The 24,302-nt window shown below is 41.0% G+C and overlaps 1 protein-coding gene across 1 annotated transcript in view; it reads right to left on the bottom strand.

Moving 5' to 3' along the window:
• Window positions 1–24,302, bottom strand: part of LOC311205638 (ethanolaminephosphotransferase 1-like) — a gene marked incomplete at both ends in the record, with an annotated part of 54,144 nt that overhangs the window by 17,443 nt on the left and 12,399 nt on the right. The window contains 5 exons of the mRNA XM_084280112.1: window positions 516–624; window positions 8,196–8,464; window positions 13,247–13,321; window positions 15,697–15,805; window positions 23,551–23,619. Coding sequence (XP_084136238.1) covers window positions 516–624; window positions 8,196–8,464; window positions 13,247–13,321; window positions 15,697–15,805; window positions 23,551–23,619 — 631 coding nt within the window. The remainder of the gene's footprint in view (window positions 1–515; window positions 625–8,195; window positions 8,465–13,246; window positions 13,322–15,696; window positions 15,806–23,550; window positions 23,620–24,302) is intronic.

Genomic DNA, 24,302 nt, shown 5'->3' with positions numbered 1-24,302 from the left:
CACCAAGGATCACAGAGTTGCAGCCCCCCTGCCACAAATGCATCACTTCGTTTGGAAATTCTAAAGAACCTGGCTCAGATTTACAGTTGTGCCTCCTAAGACCACTTAAATAATTCCTTCTAACCATAATGTTTTCAGGCATGATGTGCTGCAGGCCCAAACATCAAACTTATAACATGTGTAAATGTGACATTTCACCTGAGCGACAGGAGGAGTTCCTCAGACTCCGAGAGCCAGCCAGTCATCCAGCACGCAGCACTCAACTACACGTGCAGACAAGGAACATTTTCTGTATGACTTGTGTGCAACAGATAGTAATTCAGGAGGAAAATGTTTCGAAAACTACCCACTTTTTTTAACTGTTCTGGTATTTCCCCTTTCAATCAGCTCCAGTCATGTTGGTTGGTTTGGGATTTTTTTGGACTAGACAACATTTACTAAAGGAAAAAAAAATTATGAAGTATTATCAAAATAATTGTAAACCAGTACAATTTTCTGTGGATCTGGACACTTACCTATCAGCAAGATTACTAATGCATCTGTGATGTAATAACCAAACAGGAAAGGCTTCTGCCAGACTTCCACACCGACAGCACCAGTGAGCAGATATGCTGTAATTAATACCTATAGAAAAAGGATACAGTAATTTCAATCCCTTACTTCTAAAGGCAAGGAATTTTGCTTATCATCATCATCATAATACAAATGCAAGAGTGAAAAAAAATCTGTTATTTTCCTTCTGTCTCCACCTTACAGGATCTTATGCTGCCATCCCAAAATAATTACTTCTAACTAGCAAAGCAGCTTCCTGGGTCACCATTTAAATCATTTTAGATTTAAAACATATGAAATACAGTCAGCAAGCAACTTCCCTGCTGCTGCGTGCATCTGTGGGCATGTGGTGTTGCTGACATACCTCCCCAAGACACTCAGTTTTTAAATCTCTTCTTAAAGCCAGGTCTCCCCACTGCAAATGCACTTTCTTGTATTTGCATGCAGCCTTCAGAATTAGCAATTTCATTTTTATTTAGTGGCAGTAGTTATTTTTGCAGTTCAGAGCCCTGAACTGATCATCTCAGAAGGAGAGAGGAAAAAACAAAATCTAAGTTCTCCCAAACTAATTTTAAAAATTCAATTGAATGTGAAGAAACAAAAAGAAGGGGGTGGGGGGACGTGAAGTCTTCCCTGATGTTTGTTTGTCAGATAACATCATTACAGGACACAAAAAGAAACAAGTAGTCAAACTTCATTAGGAGTGAAAGGACTCAAGCACAAGACTCATGAGCCAGCCAACATGCTGTAGTGCCACCAGTTTCAGTGGTGATGTAACTGGTAGTTTCTACTCTCTTCGTCAGCATTAATTTTGTCACTGATGTCCATTAAACTCCCCATCACACCTCAAGAGTGCTCTCTGACTACACTTAGTTGTCTGTATCTAAACTGATGACTCCTGCCCTCTCAGCACCTAATTTTTAATGAGTTTTGCTTGAGCAGAGCATTGCAGAACTGGGTGGCTGGACAAGCAGCAAAACTGATCAGCACCAGAGAAGGGCCAGCTTTAGTATCAGGGTTACAACTCGGGCCCCTGGAGACAGCAAGTCAAATTTTGGTCTAAATGAAGGACATGTATGATGGGTATTACAGCTGACTACAACAGAGCTCACATTTGGTTTTCTGAAGAAATTGCATGGTGTTATCCATAAGACATGACGGGTGGACTCCTGGCCCCATCAAAGTTGATGGCAGAACTACAACTGGCTTGATGGAGCCTGAATTTACCCTCACACACTGAATTCTGAACAGACTTTTCTGGCAAGTGATAAAAGAGGAACTTCAGTATTATCTGTGATTACTGTCAGTACTTTTGGCAGTCCAGCCATGAGTACTGCTGCCAGTTGTCAGCACACCTTGAGGAACAGGAGCATCAGTGCAAGAGGGGAATACCCTACCCTGAGATTTGGTGATGCAGCACTCACACGTTGAGATTGCCTCTTATTTAACAGATGTTGTCTATGAAAAAATACTCATGTGGCTTCCAATTTTTGGAGTGTTGGGGTTTTTTTAAGGCCTCGTTACTTTGACTTCACTAAAGCAGCCTCACAGGCCTCCTATAGAAAGCTGGGAGGATGAGAAAATGGCTGCGTCCCTTGAGCAAAGCTACATCAACAAAAACTGAAGAGTGTCAAAATTATTAGACAAAAGCTAAGTATCTTAATCGGCTTTACAAGCTGGTTTTAACAGTACTGCTATTAAAAAGATAGATAGATAGATAGATAGATAGATAGATAGATAGATAGATAGATAGATAGATAGAGCGAGCAGCATTCCTAAGTGCAACAGAATAATTCTGCTTAAGAAAAAGTGGCCAGGTTTTTTACTCATCTCTCTGGTGTCAATCGACTTGAGTACTTTTCAGATAGAAATGTAGTCTTTAGCAAGCAAAAATAATTGCAGAGTGCTGTAAAACTAGGGGTCCAATTTAAATAACACAAGTAAGGATTGTATAGCAAGTGAGTGTCAGATGTATACAGTCTTGGATTGCAACTCACTGCAGTGTCCAAACACGCAAATTTTTGGCTTGCCGAGGCCTTATCTGTGAGGAGGCAAGGGTACTTAATGCAGGCAAAAATCTGGCAATATGGGGTGTTAATTTGTGGGCCCTTTGAAAGCAGGACAGCTGGCTTCTGAGCAGTGGCTTCCTATCTTGTCTGAGTTTTGTAAATCACAGGAACACAGTCACTTTTCTCTGCCTGTATTACTTCTTTAACGAGGCATTAGAAGAATCCTATATAATCTTAAGGAAGTGTAATGCCTCAAAATCTCCCAGCTTCTAGCCTTTTAACTGTTCTCTAAAATAGCTTTTTTTAATCACTCTTTTGTGTCCTTCTACTACTGCAGGTATATGTTTTGTGACCAAAATATTCTAGATTAAGTGTGTATGTACACATATTCTTTTTCTCCCTAGTGATTTACCATTTCTGCTTTACACACAGGCTCATTGAGTATGCTGTATCATGTACTACACGAAATCAAACATTTTCTCATTTTATTTTTTTCAATATACCGGTTGTGCTTTTAATTTTTAAAAAATATTCCACCAAAAATTACATTAATTTTACTGTAATATTCAATTTCACTAGCATATTCCAACAGTATTAATTGGTCATGTGTTGAAATACTTTCCATTAATGCTGTGTTCAAACTGAACATCTAAAGAGCAAAGTCATTTTTAAATGCAAGGTTCCTTTTTTCACCTCTGAAAATAAATGCAATGCTTGCTTAAAAAAGTAAAAGCTGACAATTTCCTACAAGCCCTTTCACTCAGAGCTGGTTTTAGTGTGATGTGTAGTTTTTCCATTTTACTATTTTTCTCAGTATTTTTTTCTTTTAATAAATAAAGCTGGGAAAATTAGCCTTTTATAAAAGTAGCTTTTTGTGTATCTTCTATATATCATTTAGACATGCAGTATGTGACAGGTAAACAGCTAAAGGCATGTGGAATTTTAATTAACCAAGAAAGGTTTGAGTAGATTATAGTTGAGCAGTTAAGAACAAAGCCACCAGACACAGAAAGCCCCTGTGTGGTGCAGGTTCCTCTGTTTACATTTCACATGGATACACTATGGGGTTTCCATTGGGTGAGTGAGAACCAAGCTCTGTTTCCAGCTGTGTGAGGAGGCAGCTGGAAGCAGACACCACGACATGGCCAGGACTCCTTCTCACTGGCAGCGGTCCTTTGACCTCAACAATTCCAGTGCACTCCTACCTTTGGTACTAAAGAATAATCAATACTATTTCTTTACAAGAGAGGTTAATGCTTTCCACAGGCACTTTAAATTCTCTTAGAAAAACTCTTAAAGTTATAAAATAATAATTTTTATAATAAATCTAAATTCCAGTAATGGGACCAAATAATAACACAGTCGCATATTCTTTTTTCTTCTTAATAAAGGCTTTTTTTTGGTCTCCTAGAAGAGAGATAGAAACTTCAAAAGATGAGATGTGGACTTGCATTGCTTGGGATTTCTCTGCCAGTTCCTGCAATGCTGGCTGTCCCAGTACTTCCCAGGAAAAGCCATATGAGACATATTTCACCACAACCTTTGTAAACTCCTTGTCAAAAAAACCACCCTCTTTCCCCTGTTTTGACCAAAAGGAAGGTAAAAAGTAAGTCTACATTGTTTAAGTTGCTATGTGCAGCATGTGGTTTGTTTATTCAGAGTTTCAAGGCAAGTAGTGAGAGCTCCTGAGAGCCTTGGTGGGACCAGCCAAAGCCATGAGGCAGCACCAGCTGGGGAAGCCTCTCAAACCGAAAACCTGGTGCAGTTTTTCAAGCCAGCACAGGATTTCTTACAGCCTCCTTACAGGGCTCGGGCAGGGCCTTTCACACCGGCTACTTGAGCTTTTTTTCAAGGTTGCCCTCTTGGCTGGGGAGAATGAGGGCAAGAAGCATGGGATCATATGGGTCTCTCCAGAGTCTTACACAGCAATTTCACTTTTAAACTTTCATGTAAGAGTATGAAGAGTACCCATGAGGCAGCACTGATGTAAGGAGAGGTTTCACTTACTACATTTTATTAAGGAAAAAAATGAGTATTTTGTTCCCCTACTATGAACTCAACTGCAGTGGCTGACAGAAAGCAACAGAAGGATTAGGGGAATCCTGAAGTTTTCAGGAGGCATTTTTAAAAAGTCAGGAGGATGTTTGTGAAATTTAACATATGGCAGAAAGCCTGAAATTTTAATTTCTTAGGAAATCTTTTCTTTTTTATTTTTTTTTTCTCCAAGAAACTTAATTTGCAGATATTAGCTTTCTTTGGCAGGGCTTGTGCCAAAAATAAAAGCGTTTTCACAAGATGATGTATCCAAGATAATTTCTAACAGAACATAGCAAAGGTTTATTTTTTAGTCTTCTCCTCAACTCATAGCTTTTCGGGCTTCTAATAGGCGTGCTTACTCCATAGTGTATGGACATTGACATAGATGCTATTGTGTAAAGAAGCTTTTCTTGCCCCCCACATCTTTTTCTGCCCACAGAGGGGTCAGCCCAAGACAGCTCCTTGTGCTGGAGGGAGGAAAGAGGGGAAGAGTTTTCATTGCTGCAGATGCCTCCAGCTTGATTCAGGAACCATGCAAACCGCAGTCCTCTGGCCGAGCATCTCAGACACGTTACAGCCATTTTTCAAGTTTACAAACCTCAGCTTCCTATAAATGGCTGTCTGCTGTAATCAAAGCTAATTGGAGTGCCAATTACAGCCCAGCTAGCATAATTAGGTTACCAATTCTGACGAGTCATCAAGTTGCAGAAAGATGTGATCTGCATAAGCCCCACAAATTTTCCTATTTATAACAAGGTGCTTTTTCATGAGGAAGAGCAACTCTTTTTTACAGCACAGTTAACACAGAGCCAGCGAGTGGGCTGGGCTCTCTGTGTTTATATACCACAGAGCTGACTCAGCAGTGGTCTGTTGAGAGCTACACCCCAGTTAAGCTTTCGTTAAGGCCAACCTATTCGTACACTTATACTAATTACTGTATTTCCTGAGTTTTGTGGTGATAATGAAGTCCCAAGTTCCTGGCTACCATCAAAGAGTAAAAAGCAGAAGCTGGGGACTAGACCACCTGAATGTCTGACATGCCAATGCAATAGCATCATGCTGTAGGTAAAATTACTGAAGACAGAGCAGAGAGGCACATTGGTGCAGTGATCCAGACCAGGGGAACAGCTGGGAAGGAGAAGTGGTGGGGAAAAAAACCCCAGCAAGGGGAATGTTGCCTTTCTCACTCAGCCTCAGCCGTTTGCGAACGTAATGTCCTTGGTACCCTCTCCTCCAGGCAGCCAGAGATGAAAAGGTACCTTTGATAGCACAAGCATCATGAAAATTTGCAGAATGGGTTTACAAAACAAAAGCAAGGCGATGTTAGTAGGGGAATTAAGGCCTTTTACTAGACTAGCTGGTATAGCTTGGGAAAAAAATACCTTATGTACTTTCTGATGTGTGTGAAATGTAGTTTGGACTAATGGAAAGATACTACCTTGATCTACAAACCTGTCTTGTCTTTCTTCATCGGGAATCACAACTACAAAAGCTAGTTTTTACAAATGGCAAAACTGACATACAGGCATTTCAATAGCAGTCTTCCACCACTGTTGATGATTGAGTATCAAAAACTCCTTACGTTTACATGCTTGTCATTTTGACAATAGGCACATCATCACAGAAGTTACTAGAAAGCAAGCGTGCAGGACTCCAATTCAGCATCAGAAGGGAGCAGGAAACAGCACTTGTTAGCACCTTGCATCCAAGTTCATCAAAGCAGTGTACAAACTTGACTGAAATTCAGCCTCACCACAAATCTGTCAGGCAGGGAAATGTCATTACCAATATTTCCCAGGCAGGAAAGCAGTGACAGAGGCCTAGGTCACTAAAAGGCACCAACAGAGTCAACGGTACTGCTTCACTAGTTGCTGCCCACTCCCACATTTAACCACTAAGACAGTCCAGATGCTGCAGTGGTCTGAAAGAGCTTTAAACATTCACATGTATATCTACAGTGATCATCTGAGCAACAGGTGAAATTGGTTTGAACATAGCTAGTCCTTTTGGGCTGGAAGAACTTCACTACGACGCCTTACACAGGAATGGCTGAAACTTGCAGACCAGCTGTCTGCCTAATGTCTTAGTCCTGAGCCAAATTCATCTCCCAGGACCTATATTCTAGGGGATGAAACAGATGCACCACAGCTGGACCACCATCTCTGAGTTGTTCTCAAACCACTGGATTCTGATTATGTTTACAGCAATACATCTGCAGCCATTAATTCAAATACTGTATTTCCATTAAAACACATATTTGAATATTTGTCAAACTTCTTTTCAATTATGTATATTTGGCTGTACCTTTCATCTCATGCCTGTGACAGGAAGCTCGGGAAACTGTGACTGTTCCTCTTCAGGCTGCAAGAACCTGGTTTGCCTAAGAAATAGATAAGCCAGCCCAGATAGTCCCAGTGCTGGGCCTTTGGCAGTGCAACGAGCTTGTTACTGCTGCTACTTATTTGTGCACTCACCATGGTGTTCTGGGCATGTTTTTGGAAGAGGTCCACCTCAAGGTAGGGCTGTAAGCCAGTCAAGAACTCAGCTGGGGACTGGCTGGAAGTTGATGTGTAAATCACGTTACTGAATGCCATTCCCAGAGAGGAATCCAGAATCACAGAATTGCAAGGTTGGAAAAGAACATTAAGATCAAGTCCAACCGTTCCCGTCCTATGCTAAACCATATCCCTAAGTACCTGATCTACCCTTTGTTTAAACACGTCCAGGGAAGGTGATTCAACCCCCTCCCTGGGCAGCCTGTTCCACATCCCAACAACTCTTTCAGTAAAAAAATTTTTCCTAACATCTAATCTGACCCTGCTCTGGTGCAGCTTTGTGCCATTTCCCCTTATCCTATCTCCTGTCACCTGGCTGAAGAGACTAATGCCCACCTCTCTACAATCTCCCTTCAGGTAGTTGTAGGTGGTGATAAGGTCTCCCCTCAGCCTCCTCTTCTCCAGGCTAAACATCCCCAGCTCCCTCAGCCACTCCTCATATGATTTTCCCTCCAGCCCCTTCACCAACCTGGTTGCTCTTAAACCTCTAAAGGTATAACTTTGACATTTTTTCAAGGGTAAAACTTCCTTGACAACCGTTAATGCTGCTGTATAAGTACAATGCCATTCCCATATCCACATCTGATGTAAGAGGTGGTAGAATTAGGAAGGTCTAGTATTGCGGAATTGTATAATTACTGTTAATAAGTACTACTTGGACTAATTCACGTTGCGCCTCAGAACCCAGTGCTGGAGGGAAAATTGCTTACAGCTTCAGATAGCATAATAATTTTTGTTAATACCACAGATCAAATGCAATTAAATGCCATTCTCATGGGCACTATCTGACTGCAAGGTTTGCTGCAGGCCCTTTTCTTCCTGCAAGGCAACGAAAGCCTGATGCTGACGATTTGCTCTAGAGCCTCCCTCCTTTACATATACGTGCAGGAAGTATTTCTGAATTACTTTTAGGGTTATGTTATTTCATATTCAAAATCTTGGCCAAATAAATACGCCTTGAGCTCTATTTTTTTATTTCTGTGATATTATGAAAACATAGTTAAAAATAACCAAAACCAAACCAGGAATGATAAATACTTACCACTTGGCTTATATCGTATCCCCAAGGAAGAAAAAGAACTCCTGTGTTATATTTCTCCCAGTGTGAACACATAAAGTTAAACAAGACAATGCTTAAATATATATACATTGTATATACAGAAACTCCAGTCTTCCCATTGTCACGGGAACAGACAGAAAAAAAAGAAAGCACAAAAATGGAGGTAGCCCAGCTATCCAGCCCGTGGTCAAAGAGTTCTCCCAGAGGAGTACTGGACTGAGTCCTTCGAGCATGTTTCCCATCTATGGAGTCTAGAAGGATTGGAAAATGAAGAGAAATAATGAATTAGAGCACAACAAAAAGAGTAACTTTCTTCACATACGCTTCACTACTGCCTTATGTAACAGAGGGAGACATACACCGATGGCAGCAAACTGAAGCACGACAGTCCCTTCAATATCAGAATGTTAGGACTGGTCATAAAATATTTGCTTCAGTTATCAAGTAATTTTTCTATCCTTACCTCAGCTCTCAAACTAAATGCCATCTTCCTTACAAGCTTTAGAAAGACATTGGTAATTACTTGTCCCCATAGGTCTTTAAATATTTCTGTCAGTCCCTGCAATCAGTTCCTCAATTAAAGTGCTGAAAAGTGTCTGTAGGACTTCTTGCCCATGCATTGGTGTTGAGGACCTTCTGAGACTTCAGACCACTTGTGGGGCAGATTCATTAAGGCATTTACATGGCCTGATACTAAATGCTTCAAGGAGTCACAGTTACATGGCAGCTTCAAGGACCAAATTTCACAGAATTTATTTGTGTGCGTGCCTACATAAAACACTTTTGGTTGAAATCTTAGGATACAAAAGCCAGCAGTGTGCCAAGGTGGCCAGCAGCATCCTGGGATGTACTCAGCACTGGTGAGGCCGCACCTCGAGTGCTGTGTTCAGTTTTGGGCCCCTCACTACAGGACAGACATTGAGGTGCTGGAGCATGTCTAGAGAAGGGCAACAAACCTGGTGAAGGGTCCAGAGCACAAGTCCTGTGCAGAGAGGCTGAGGGAACTGGGGCTGAGGAGGGTCCTTATGCTCTCTACAACTCCCTGAGAGGAGGTTGTAGCCTGGTGAGAGTTGGTCTCTTTTCCCCAGTAACAAGTGATGGGACAAGAGGAAATGGCCAGAAGTTGTGCCAGGGGAGGTTTAGATTGGATAGTGGGAAGAATTTATTCACCAAAAGCGTTGTTGTCAAACATTGGACCAGGTTGCCCAGGGAAGTGGTTGAGTCATTCAATGAGTGGGGTTTTTTATGGGTCTTTCCCAACCTAAATGTTTCTATGACTCCAAGAACACCTTACTGTTAAAGTGCATTATGTGTTGATCACTTTTAATTCTTATTTGAAGTAATATGAATTTGAATTTGCAATGGAGTGCTCTTTGCTGTTATTTTGAGTTCTGCTATAATACCAATTTGAACTAATATGAAACTCACTTTAATACTTATGTGAAAGATGCCCAAACACTGTACTGCCTCTCACTCTGAGGATGCAGCTGGACAATATGGTTTGAGTCAATCTGAGAGTTTGCTGCTCCCTGACGGGGGAGGACCTGCATCCTGCTCAGCTGGTGGAGAGTCAGCAAACAAAACATTTTCTTCTGGGTCACTGAACAGAACTGGTGTAGTGAATGGTGCAAAATGCAAGGGAGATGGCACAAGTTGTGATGTTTCCTAGTTGTACTGTCAAACCATACCCCAAGTCTCTTCTCTGAGACTGTGCTGGTGAGAAAGAGAAATATTTTCTTCTTAAAGTTAAGTATACTCATAGGAGCAAGTACACAGAACAGACCTTACAGATTACTTATTGTTATCCTGAATCCCAAAATAACATGGAGAATTTTTTTTCTTTCTAATGTTACTTGGCAGGTACTGTAACTAACAGTTATTAGCTATCGATAGCGTTAGGAACCCAAAACTGACTTAGAGATACAGCTCAGCAGAGCGAGACCAAAGACTCCACAGCTGCTATAGATCATATGCTACTTACTTCTCCAGATTATTTGGCAAGACTCTGAGCTTTGTTTAATGTAAATATAGTTCAGGGATCTAAACCAGGAAAACATGAGATTTCATTTTGAACAGATTTTAGACTATGTCCCTCTGGTAATACCTAACCAGCTGTGAGATATCCTCTGCACAAATACAAATCTCTTGAGGGAGTTCTCACAACTCTGAAAATTAAAGATCTCACAGAGGATTTTAACTAAGGCTTGCCCCCTTCTAAAGCCACATTGTCTCTCCATTAACATTACCAGTCAATTGTTGGTATCACACTGAAATGTGCAGAAAGAAAACCCTATGAGCTTGAGGTTACTTGAATAGTGTGGCTAAAAATGTAGTAATTCATTAGCCTGTTAAAGGATGCTTCTGAAACTTCACTGGCAAACAGGTATGTAAGCATTCCTAAGCAGTTTACTGTCTTTTACATTTGAAGATCATCTACCCCATGTCAGAGAGAATTCAGTTAGAGAGGTAATAACTTTTAAAAAACGAGAACGATAGCAGATTTCTCTGTTCATAACTTATTCTAGGTTGTCACAAAAGAATATTCACGTTAGATACTAAAGAGTAAAGGAGTGGGGTTTCATTTTGCAGGAACTTTAGTTTTACTACAAAGAGTTAGGCTTACAATGGTGCCATGAAATACAGCACTTATGATGGGCATGGATTTAAAAACAGGAACTGTGTAACACACATGTCAAATTGGATTTTCCCAAATCTTTACCCACATTTTCCATGTGGTTTCACTAGCCTTTTAAGAGACTGAAAATGTTTTCTGGTTTAGGTTTCAGTTTGAAATCATTCATGCCAACGATGGAGTATGTTTGATAGTGGACATACGTTGTCCCCCATTTCCATTGCTTTAGAATTCTTCTATTATGATTTTGCCTAACAAAGGCTGGTAAATTTTCAGTTTTATTGAAGTTTATATAATTTTTAAATAGTGGAATTTAAAATAACAGCAAAGAGCACTCCATTACAGAGAAAGGGAAAAGATACTAAACCACCTTAACAAAGGGGGTGGGGAAAAGAGCAGCATGCTAGGGAATTTGGAGAGGCTAACTGTGTCATTAAAAAGAAGCTGAGAGAGATTAAAGCTGCATATTTGGTTAGTTATTATGGCTCTTTGCAGTCTTCCAAAGGGAAAACTTTGGCCATGCAGAATTAAATCTGAGACTAAATATTTCATGAAGTGGCTTGGACAGCAGACATAAAAATCTACATATACATCAATTCATTATAGCTTTGACTGTCAACATCATATTCCTTGTCTTCCAAGTATTAGGAACTATAGGCTTTACTGGCAAGTAATATCTACATTAAGAATTTCAGAAGCTGAATTTCCAATGAGCTTTCTGGGGTGTCACACACTAACAGCTCCAGTATGTAATTTCTATTTATGAAACAACAGCCCCTTCATTAAATTCCATACAATTACACAAAGAATGGTTTTCACAAGAAGAAACTGCTGCTTCTGCTAATGATTATAGAGCTGTTAGGGAAATCTGAATGGAAGTCAGCTTCAAGGGACTGTTGTCCCAGTGATTTTGGTGGTACAAAACCAAAGAAATTCTGGACAAAACAATTTTGGCACAAACTCATCACTCGAATAGAAATGCCAAGGCACTTACAATGCAGAGGGAGATGTCTGCACAAGGGGATACCCCTTAGGTTAATCAGGATGGCTCCACATACACGGGCCTGATACCAAAAACAGCCAGCATTTTGTGCATCACTGCAGTCTACATCTAGAACATGTTCATGTCTAGCCTAGGTATCTTAAGTATGGCACAGAAATGCCTGGTTATGGTCTGCAATGCAGGGTCTTAGAAGAGTTCCAAAGAGGAAGTACATTTACATTTGCACAGCACAGTACAGTCCATGTAAATAGCTGGGGAAAAACTGTTCATGAGGGCATGAAGCAGTAAGACAAAGGGTAGCGGTTTTAAACTCAAAAAGGGGAGATTTAGGTTGGATGTTAGGATAAAGTTCTTCAGTATGAGGGTGGTAGATCACTGGAACAGGTTGCCCAGAGATGTAGTGGAGGCCCCATCCCTGGAGATATTCGAAGTCAGGCTTGATGGGGCTCTGAGCAACCTGATCTGGTGAAGATGTCCCTGCTTACTGCAGGGGGGTCGGACTAGATGACCTCTAAAGGTCCCTTCCAACCTTACACATTCTATGATTCTGTGAAATATACTACCTTGAGACTGTGTGTCATGTGTGTGTCCCCCGCACGCCCCCCCCAATTAACTCTGTTGGATCATGCTGCGGACAGAGTAGTTTGGAATGAATTCACTTTTGAAGAGAAAGCAAAAAAAATTATGCTAATGTGGATCTCACTCCCAGATCTGTGTCACCTCAGGTCTGTGTCCCCACCACTGCACAGCAAGGGGCAGTGGACCTAACAATACAGCTACGGTATGATAGAAAAAAGTAAAAACAGAATATGAAACTGAAACTGAGGTGTAGGTCTTATGGGAGTTAAAACCAGCAACAGAACAGATAAAGAATTATACTTGGTCTCTGTTAAGCAGCTCAGGCCTATCACCACATCCATACCATCCCTCCTGACATGCGCCAGAAGCACCGAAGTGCCCAACAGTCAAAAACACATCGTTACACTCATTTTCCTTTTTCTCAGCTTTGGACTTTTTCCCTGACTTTGAAAGCACCTTCTGCTAATGTGTCAGGGAGCTTCTCAGAATGTCATCATGGGCAGGTAAAGATATTTATAAAACCCAACAGCAATGACTGCTGCTATGTAATGACTTCATTGTTCCTCTAAACCAATTTGAACCTTTGAGAGGGATAAAAGCCACAGTCACAGAACCACTAATATATAATTAAAAATGCTGTTCTTTCAGGGTTTTATTTCTAATGGATGGGTTTGGTCTGGTGGGTTGGTTATTTTTAATTTCATAGAACTGTTTGGAGAGAGATCAATAATTTGTTTGTTGTGCCTCTTCATCTCAATATCAGCAGATAAAACTATACGAAGGCATGTCAGGCGTGGTAATTATTTCGTTGTACTTTACCTAAAGCGTAAGCACAAAAGGTGGTAAAAGCACTGAACAGCCACACCCAGGTGGGGACAAGTCCAGGACTGGTACCTGAAATAAAATGGGTGGTGAGTCATCAAAGAAATCCAGCGAGATATATACATCTACATTCAAACAAGCTGCCTCTGATTAGCCCACTGCATCAAACGTACGGAAATGGTTGGGTTTGAGCTGAAGTATCAGTGAGGTCCAGCAGAGAAGCAACGAGCAGGCGTGAATGTGTGTCCACCGTAAAGGAGGGAAGATAAGGGTGAGGTTCTTTGGCCCTGCAACGACACTAGTATCTCTCAAAATAATGATGATACCTAGGCAAAAATTTGCACAGGCCATGGGAAGACTGTCCATCTACAGCTTAGTTAACGTAGTAGCTAAAGACAAACAAATGTTGTTTTCAGGGATGATCATTGTAACTGGTGTGAACATGGGGTCTGCATAGCACTTCTATTGGACAAATCTGATCTTGGAAAAAGGAAGGAAAAAAAGGAAAAGAGAACAGGAGAGGGAGAAGGAGAGGGAGAGGGAGAGGGAGAGGGAGAGGGAGAGGGAGAGGGAGAGGGAGAGGGAGAGGGAGAGGGAGAGGGAGAGGGAGAGGGAGAGGGAGAGGGAAGGGAAGGGAAGGGAAGGGAAGGGAAGGGAAGGGAAGGGAAGGGAAGGGAAGGGAAGGGAAGGGAAGGGAAGGGAAGGGAAGGGAAGGGAAGGGAAGGGAAGGGAAGGGAAGGGAAGGGAAGGGAAGGGAAGGGAAGGGAAGGGAAGGGAAGGGAAGGGAAGGGAAGGGAAGGGAAGGGAAGGGAAGGGAAGGGAAGGGAAGGGAAGGGAAGGGAAGGTGAATTGGACAGAAACTGGGGGTTTGTTATTGCCCTGCCAATAGCAATAACCCAAGGTTATTGTTAGTCTTTTAAAGAAATCAATCCTTTTCCCAAAGAGCATTCTATTTAACTTAAACATAATCCAATCAGGAGGACAGCAGCACTAACCAACTCAAAGTGCAAAGCGCACTCAGGTCTCTGGCATTGGGCACCGAACACAGGGAGTACTTGCACACAGAGGTCTCCCTGCTGAGCGGGGAGATGCCAGTACCTAAAGTGGTGCCCTCCCTGCCTCTCTCTCAATGCCTCATCTGGCCACTCCGAAAGAAAAGACAGCGATTCCTGACTCCTAGCTGCAAATGTTCAAACTGTAGAATGAAAACCAGCTGTCCAGGAAATTAAGTCTTTTATTTCTGATCCTAGGTATGGGATTGATACATGATACTCAAAAGGCTCATTAGGTTGCGTGAACGTTTTCAATCAAGTGAGAAATGATGGGCACCGTCCTCATGTGAAATGAAGAGGCTTGCAAACTGCACACGGAGCTCTCAGCTCCAACTGATTTAATCACCATTTCAAATGCCTTTAAGTTCAGTGTGTACCTACGGGGAATGTGTCAAGGCAAAATTATCCCATTAAAAGATCTGTGCTGGATGCTCTTTTATTACAGAACTTCTGTCAGCTGCATTGATAAAAACTCAAATGTTCAAGTATATGACCAGGTAACTATGTAACATGCTGGCCCTGAAAATGTAATGCTTGCACAGGATTATTTTGGAACTAAAACTGCTAGCAAGTACCCCTTCCTCTAGAGCTGTTGTAATAAATGTACAAACAGCTCATGCCAAAGGGTGTCTCCTGAACCTAACCACATGCAGAAGAAATTAAAGGCAGAAAAAAGAAACCCAACCCAAAACCCAAGTTTCAGGAGGAAAAAGAAAAAGAAAGCATTAAGTCTTCTCCAAATTATCCAGTTTGAAGAGAAGCAAAGTTTTTTAGCATATATTAATCTCCTGATAGAGGCTTGCTACTTACTATAGGCTCCAACAGCTGGTCTGAGAATTCCAGAACTGAATGTGCCCTAAGCTCAGGAGCAATCAGCTCCAAAAAGTTTTTTACAAAGTCCAGTAAATATGGACTTGGACTTTGAAAGTCATAATTTCAAGAGACCTTTGTTTAAAAATGATTGCTTCTTTGTCTAGAAGCAGCCCTGAATAGAGGGGGAATGGAGTAATAAGAGGAAAATTAACTTGTTCAGGCGCTGATTTATGAATTGGGAAATGTGAAACCAAATAAAATTTTAAGAAACATTTTAAGAACATTAGGGTGGGTTTTGACTGTGTGTTTAAATCCTGGCATACACTTTGAAAAAATAAGATATTACCATAGACTTCATGCAGCACATGCTGAAACCTGTATTTGATGAAATTAATAAGGTTTTTCAATGAAACGATCTAAATTTGTAATGCCATCTGTGAGGTCAGATCTTCCTATATACACATGGAGTTTCATCAGAGGAATGAGTAGAAGAAGCAAGTATCTGATAGGTCTCTGTATCATTCAGCAGCATGACATAAACTACTCACTAACTGAGAAAAATTGTAACGTAAGTATATTTACCTGAGGCAGTGTAGTCCCAGTCATAGAAAGATATTAGAAAATAATTAACCAATATCATGACAAATCCAGAGAATGTTAAGAGGTTGGGAGCAATCCACAAAGGCACTATCTGTTAAAAAAGAAAGAAAGAAAAAAAAAAGCTAAGAAGAAAATATATGTCAAATTGCAAGTCCTTTTGTCATTAAATATTGTATGTTTTTATCAGGAAAGGGGGAGCCCGTATACGACACCGGCAGTGGTCAGATTCGTGCACATTTTCCCATTTTCTAATCATTTAATAATTCGAACACTTTCTGTTTCTGAAATTCATTTAAAAATCTAATCCCTTTGCCCGGTCTTTCCGATTGCAGCAGAGACATCCTTTTCAAGCGTGGTTCTTCCCTGTGTTGCGCACTAGCCTTGTGTTCCCAGGCTCCGAGGAAAGCTGCTGGCAGCGGCGCGTCTGGCGGCAGAGAGAAGGCTGCAGCACCCCAGTGTGGTAACTGGGCGTCCACGTGGCAGGGTTTGAAGCGATGTATTCCCACACTGCAGCAAGGGCATTTCTAAAATGTGTTCAGAGTTTCAGCAACAACATCAGAGACTGAGTGCACTGCTTTTTTAGACCCACAGGATCTCCCTGTTACAAGCAGAATCACAGAATTACAAAGATGGAAAAGACCTGTAAGATCATCGAGTCCAACCATTCCCATCTAAGCTAAACCATATCCCTGAGTACCTCATCTACCCTTTTTTTAAACCCATCCAGGGAAGGTGACTCAACCCCCTCCCTGGGCAGCCTGTTCCACATCCCAATAACTCTTTCAGAGAAAATTTTTTCCTAACATCTAATCTGAACCTGCCCTGGCACAGCTTTGTGACATTCCCCCTGTCCTATCTCCTGTCACCTGGCTGAACAGACCATGGCCCACCTCTCTACAATCTCCCTTCAGGTAACTGTAGGTGGTGATAAGGTCTCCTCTCAGCCTCCTCTTCTCCAGGCTAAAAATCCCCAGCTCTCTCAGCTGTTCCTCATAAAATTTGCCCTCCAGCCCCTTCACCAGCCTGGTTGCCCTTCTCTGCACTCGCTTGAGGATCTCAGTGTCCTTCTTATGGTGAGGAGCCCAGAACGGGACACAGCACTCGAGGTGTGGCCTCACCAATGCCAAGTACAAGGAGCTCCCTACTTCTCCAGGTAATAACTTTCCATGGCGTCTCCTTCTTTGGACGTAAATGATAAACACTATTTTAATGCATTTAACCTTGCAGGGTGCTGAAAAGGACTCCCTGTCTTCACCTAAGCCTCTCAGTTCTTTGTCCCGACAACCACTCTCAGTAATTCATCCCCTACAGCTTTACAGGCATTCTTACACTGCAAGAGAGATCCTTTCAGGTAACACTCTTCCCAGGCAACACAGTTTCTCCAGAATATTTTCTAAAACAGCGTACACAGCTTTCTGCATGACGTTTTAGACAGAACATATTTGCAGAAATCATAGGTATCAACTACTACTACCACTAGAATTGATGTATTCCAAGTCTAAAACTATTGGGAGGCTTATGGTCAAATCATTCAGAGTGTGGAAGGACTGAAAATGTACATAAAGCACTTTGGTGCTACAAAATATCTCCAAACAATATCAGAGGAAAAGATGTTGCATGATTTCAGATAGCAGTAACAGCTTAGAAATAAAATGTTTTGTTAATTTCTTCAGACTGGTTAGATGGACAGACAGATGCATACATGCTAATTTATATCTAGCTTTACATTTCCTCTATCCTATTACCACAGGAAAAATTTGCATATAAAATGTGAATGTTTGGGATGATTAATTATCCTGACTCTTTTTCTTCTATAGAGCAATTAATAATATTCAGGAGATGTTGTGCAACTGACGTGTGGTGTACAGTGTAACCTTTCAAAAATCAGGGGAAAATTCCTGTATATTTTTTTCAGATATATTTCTTAGATGTTTTCTTTAATAACATTGGAAAATACATTACTTCTGATAATTGCTTTCCTTATGACCAGGATTTTATCACTAATTTTAATATACTGTTTGTCAGCTCTTATCATATTTAAAATACATTGTGGAAGACAAACAGCTACAATAAAAAAAAATGATGTTTCTATCATTCTGAGTCTTCAAAACTCTAAATCCATAAGGAACAAGTGCCAGTGAGCGTTCCCTGAAGCTCCTTCAGGAGAACACCTGGGGAGGAACCAACCCTTCAGTGCCCATTCCCCTCTCCTTACATCAGCTGCATGCTCAGTATGCAATGACAGCAGCATGTCTCCCCCTGACTTTGCTACCTGGGGATGCAGAAACCTTGTGAGATGGAGGCTTGGTATGAATCGCCTGCTGTGGAATTTATCTGATGTCCATGACCTTACAGGAAATAAGGACAGGCACCAAAGAAATTCTAGATTGGTCTCTTTTAATCTAAAACATAGATCAAAATAGTGCATTAAGACAACCTGTGGGCGACCTGTTTACAGGATATACAGGACATACAGATGCCACCTGATTTATTGTTTTAAAATGACTGATTTCTCCTGTGCAATTCATAATCACTACTGACTATTAAATGAAGTGGGGCACCATAAATGTCTGCTTTCTAATTAGGATCATCATTCTAAATAAGCACAGAGTCATTATTAAATTACTACAGGAAATGTAAGATGCTTACCCAGTGCAAAGCAAAGATGCTATTTTAACTCACTTTTTTGCTAACATCATGTATTTTAAGAAGGAAACCATCAAAGGATGTTGTTATATTTGCCATCCCTTTGGCTAGTAGGCGCACCATGAAAAAGAGTTAGAGGAGATCTATCCTCAGGAAAATAGATCTTCCTGCAGTTAAACCCCTAAGCATACTCTTTTGATCCTTACCAAGCCTAATCTGGCTAGATATTTGGAAAGCATTTCAGTTGCAAAATCCCTTTTGTTGTATTTAATGCCCCTCATTCTTTCAGTTGGCATTACGCTATCATCACCCTATTTCACAATTAAAAAATGACAGGGTATTAAAGATTAATTTCTTACACGTGTTGGAAAAAACCCAGCCTGACTTTACTAGCATCCTATAGAAGGATACATGACCATCTTTATTACCTAATTAACAGACAGTAGAAGTTTAATACATCGATGTGCTACATGATTAATACAACTGAAGGTGCCATTGGGAAGGGTCATGTCTGCTCTCAGGCAAAAAGCACTATATGCTTGAAGCTTTTAAAAATACTTTTAGTTCCACAAATACTAACTGTTTCTGCTTTAATGGGTCTACACTCATTCATGCTAAAAGCTTCAATATAAATAGCAAATGGTTTAATATATCAAGTCTCTATTTGGAAACTAAATGGCGAAGTACACTTATTTACAGAAAGCTCTGTTCAGACTTGGAATGTTCCTTAACGAAGTCACAGGAGACCATGTCGTGGTTTAAGCCAGCAGACAGATAACACAACCACTCAGCTGTCTGCTCATCCCCCACCCCACGGTGGGATGGGGGAGAGAAACAGGGGGAAAAAAAGTAAAACTTGTGGGTTGAACTAGAGATAGCTTAATATGATGTAAAAGAAGATGATATAATGAGACCACCACCAATAATATTAGCAATAACAGTGATGATAAAAGAATATAGAAAACAAGAGATGCACAGCTCACCACCCACAGACCTCGGATGCCCAGCTAATTCCTACTTCCTGAGCCACAGTTTACCCCTGGCCAGATTCCCCCAAGTTATATACTGAACATGACATGGTAGAAGTGTAAAACATGAACAAGATCAATGCAGGAGACTGACAGTTTTATACGTGTGCTATTCAATATATTCATCAACGACCTGGTTGAGGGAACAGTGTGCATGGTCAGAAAGTTTGCTGATGACACAAAGCTGGCAGGAGTGGCTGATACACCAGAAGGCTGCGCTGCCATTCAGTGAGACCTGGATGGGCTGGAGAGTTGAGCAGGGAGAAATGTAACAAAATACAGGGGCAAGTGTAGGGTCTTGCATCTGGAGAAGAATAACCTCTGGACTGTTGGAGAGCAGCGTAGGTGAGAGGGACCTGGGGATGCTGGTGGACACCAGGATGACCATGAGCCAGCAACATGCCCTCATGGCTAAGGTTGTCAATGGCATCCCAGGTGATATTAGAAGGGGTGTGGTTAGTAGGTCAAGAGAGGTTTTCCTACACCGTTACTCTGCCCTGGTGAGACCGCACCTGTGATGTAGTGTCCAGTTCTGGATCCTCAGTTCAAGAATGACAGGGAACTACTTGAAATAGTCCAGCCACTAAGATGATTAAGGGAATGGAACACCTTCTTTGTGAGGAAAGGCTGAGGGATCTGGGTCTGTTTAGCTTGGAGGAGACTGAAGGGTGACCTTATTCATGTTTATAAATATGTAAAGGGCGAGAGTCAGGATGGAGCCAGGCTCTTCTCAGTCACGGCCAGCGACAAGGGGCAATGGGTGCAAGCTGGAGCATAGGAAGGTCCATGTGAACATAAAGAAAAACTTTGTCACTGTGAGGGTGACAGGGCACTGGGCCAGGCTGCCCAGAGAGGTTGTGGAGTCTCCTTCTCTGGAGACATTCAAAACCCACCTGGATGCATTCCTGTGTGACCTAGTCTAGGTGGTCCTGTTCTGCTGAGGGTGTGAACTAGATGATCTTTTGAGGTCCCTTGCAACCCCTACACTCTGTGATTCTGTGATTCTGATTCTGAATAACCCTTTGGCCAGTGGGGGTCAGCTGTCCTGGCCATGTCCCAGCCACTTGTGTAACCCCAGCCTGCTCGCTGACAGGGCGGTGGGAGAAGCTGAAAAGTCCTTGACTTGGTGTAAACATTGCCTAAGCAACAACAAAAACATCAGTGAGTTACCAACCTTATTCTCATCCTAAATCCAAACCACAGCACTATACCTGCTACTAGGAAGAAAATTAACTCTATCCCAGCTGAAACTAGGACAGACCACTCGTGCCCAATTCTAGTGTTAATATCAAAGTTCATAAAGGTGACAGAGGGGGGGTTAATTCACTTCAGTGAAGCTGGCACACACCTGTGTATCCCAACAGGATTTCCTCCTTTTCCTCTCCTTGTCCTGCACAAATGTGATTTCTCATGAATACAAGGAGAGGAGGAATACTTAGTTTGTGTAGGAGCTACTTAATACTGCCCATTATTTGTCAAAGAGTACATGATGGTGCTTATCAGTTCTTACTTATGTCAACAACCTTGCTCATAAATTCCCACATCTTCTGTAATGTCAGGCTCTTCTTAATTTCTCATAACACAGGAAATACATCTTACAATGAATGATAATGTCATAAGAAACATACGTTCCGATGAATACTTGTGTGGCAGTTAGGACTACACTGACATAGGAAAGGCCAGACCCAAATCCCAACCCTCTGTTCTCATTTATTTGATTTTTTTTTTTTTTTTTTTTTGCTTGGCTCAGTGAATCTTAGGTTGCTTTCTGCAATTCTTCTAGAATCTGGTAAAAATAGTCCTATGGGATGTTTATTTTCAGCAGAAAACAAAACAGGAGAACAGTAGAAACACAAGATAATAGATTCCTATCTGCAAATGAATGTATTAGGGTGTCTGAACTGAGAGAAATTGCTTCTCCCAGTCATCAAGAAGCACACTTGTACTGCCCAATTTTGAATAAACATATTAGAAGCATCATTTCTTCTTAAAATATTGTCCCAGCGTCACTGCATCTCCCTATTGCAGTGCACTGTTCTATTTAAATACAAATGATATATTGTAAAATGTAAATCCAATATTATATTCTAGATCACAAATTATTATAGCCTAGAGCACGCTCACAGCACAGTTACAATGCTTACAACAGGCACAAGCTACAAACCCATTCAATAACAAGTAAATGTATGCGAAACTCCTCCTCCTAACCATTAAGACTTGGTCCCATTTATTATGATACCACTGTCCTACTTACACTTCAAGAGGGGAAAAAAAAGCATTTTTTTGGTGAACAGACAAGCAGAATTTTCTTGGACTGAGTTTGGGACAACAGCTACTGTCACCCCTGGTTTCAGTACCTAGCCAGGGACAAAATCATTCTAGCAACTTCTGTTCCTACTCATTTTTTACAAGCAGTTAAATTTTGCCCAATACTTTTGTTGATTGCTTCCCCCATTCTCATTTTTCTCTCTAGGAGCAGCGCAGACGACTCTACTGCAGTCTCCACAGCAGAGTTTTCCCCTTCACAGCCGTGCGTTCCCAGCTCCTCTGCAGGACTTTGGCTTTGCCTGGCAGCATCTTTTAACATTAGAATGACTACTTCTACAGAAGCTGAGAGCAATATGATGTCCCTTTAAATCCTTGTGATACGTCACTGAGAATTACCCTGTAATTCTCTTGCACCAGAAGGCGAAGCAGAACATCCATTGCTGTATCTGCAGGGTTCAGACAAAAACCAAATGCCAGAGGACAGGCAGCACCCACTCTGGTTTTCAGTTCTATACTCAGATTTCCCAGCTTTTGAAACAGGTTTTCAGTCCTGTAGTCTGGATTGGGTTCTCCTCAAGCAAGCAGTGAACAAAATCATGCTCACCTAAAATTCAAGGGGACTTAAAAAATGTAAAGTGGTCACATTTTTATAAGAACTATCACCTTATGAATAATATTTCAGTCAAGAATGTTGCTTTTCTAGTGGGTAACCATGCAACCATTAGAACTTCTCTCCAAAGGAAGTTTTTCACTGGTAATACTCTCCCTTCAATTTGATAGTAGACAAATACCCATGGATCTCCTATACCAAAGTGGAAATGCATGGTAAAGCCTTTGCTCATGTCCTGTGCCAGAGTCCAGAGTGCTGGGGGAGGGGGTGGTGGTTCTGCTTCATCATTTTCCTCAATGTTATCATGGGAAAGAAAACAGTCCCTGAACTGAATTACTGAACTGAATTTCACATCTTTGATTTGCTATTCTTTCATACCACATTGGGATTGCTTTTTAATTCTTAAGTTAGGTCATATAAACACTTTCACAAAATTACACTGAGGTTGTGAACGAGAAATTAGGCTTTTCCAGCTTTATCAAGCATATTATATATTATATTCTTATTACAGAACCCAGAGATGGCAGATCCAATGGCACTCTGACCACATCACCCTTTTTCATTTGTATAAATTTTTGCTTTCAGGTCTGCTCCAATCTTAAGATTTCCTCTAAAGAAGGAATGCAGATGTCACTGCTTCCTTGGAAATCAATACAGTGCCCATTCAATTGAGATACAGCCTTTCTTCTTCTTCTTCTTCTTCTTTTGCCCACAACAGCAAAACTAATCGTGAGCGGGTTTATTTTTAAAAAATGCAGATCATAATGCACCCGAGAGATGCCATCTTCCAGTCGTTACGGTGATCATGGTAACGGTTCTCATTTTCAGCTTCCTAGAGAAATGCCTGCCTCCCTCAAGCAAGCACCCTTGGGAGAAAATGAGACAGCACTTGCCTAAGATCACGTGCGCAGCGCAGAGAGAAAGCCGTGCTGTTGTTGGGTGGCACACGCTGCACAAAAATAAGTGGTACTAAGTAAACCCTTCCCTGTCTCCAAAGCTGTTTCATAGAAGATATAACTGTGAAAGATCTAAAAATTAAATGGATGCCTTTTGTACAGCAATCAGAAAAAATGAATAAACCTGCCTTTTCCTAAAAAGGCCTCCTCAAAATCCAAACAGACTCATCTTAAATATAGCTATATATCCTGTAACATATGTTCCTTCACACAGGTGACTCAATTTCAGCTTTATTAATCAATACATATTTTGAAATGAAAATACATGCTGTATTTAAAACAAATTCTTTGATTATCATGTCATATTACTACTAAATAAAATTCTTACCTTAATGATTTTGTTCCAGATGGGCTGCATAATATACACAGATAAAGGATTCGTATCCACAGCACTGTACTGTGAGGAAAAGAGCAACATGTTACACAAAGCGCTGAGCAATGTGTATATTTCTCCATCACTGTATATTCTTCAGCACCTAACAACCACCCCTCCAAGTGTGACCGGTGTAAATTGATTGTATTCTGATGACCATTCATACAGTTTTCATATAATTTAAAAGTGCTGGCCTGGCTTGCAACTGTCTTGTTAGCAACTCCATGTACTAACACAGAGATTTAGGCTGACGAAATAGCAAGCAGTTCGGTAGCCACATTTTACTTTTAAATTCTTATTAATTTTACAAATTACCCTATATGACTCTGCATTTCTACTGCACTTTGCATTTAATATCTTCATCTGCACTGCCAGTAATGCATAGTTTGAGCAGCAGATCATTGCTAGCATGTAGAATAGACAGAGCATAAGGAATATGTTCTTAAGTGGAAGATTGTATCACAGAGATATACAGCTTTTGACATATTAAAACAGTTGCATTTGCATTATGCTAATTAATGAAAGGCAATGTAGTTATAAGCTCTAAAACAGCACAACTCATCACCACAATAAAATTTACCTATTGGACAGGCTTGTAAAAATACTCTGTGTGCTTTATAAACGCCGATAAGTACATTTTGCAAACAAAATACTTCAGAGACCCAAGCCTACCCCAAATTGCTGTTGTCCTCTTTTCTCCTCAGAGG

Source organism: Gallinula chloropus (genome assembly GCF_964237585.1).
Source record: "Gallinula chloropus genome assembly, chromosome: 2".
In the NCBI taxonomy this organism is placed as follows: domain Eukaryota; kingdom Metazoa; phylum Chordata; class Aves; order Gruiformes; family Rallidae; genus Gallinula; species Gallinula chloropus.
The sequence above is the reverse complement of the archived record's forward strand: the minus strand, read 5'-3'. Positions and strand labels throughout refer to the sequence as shown.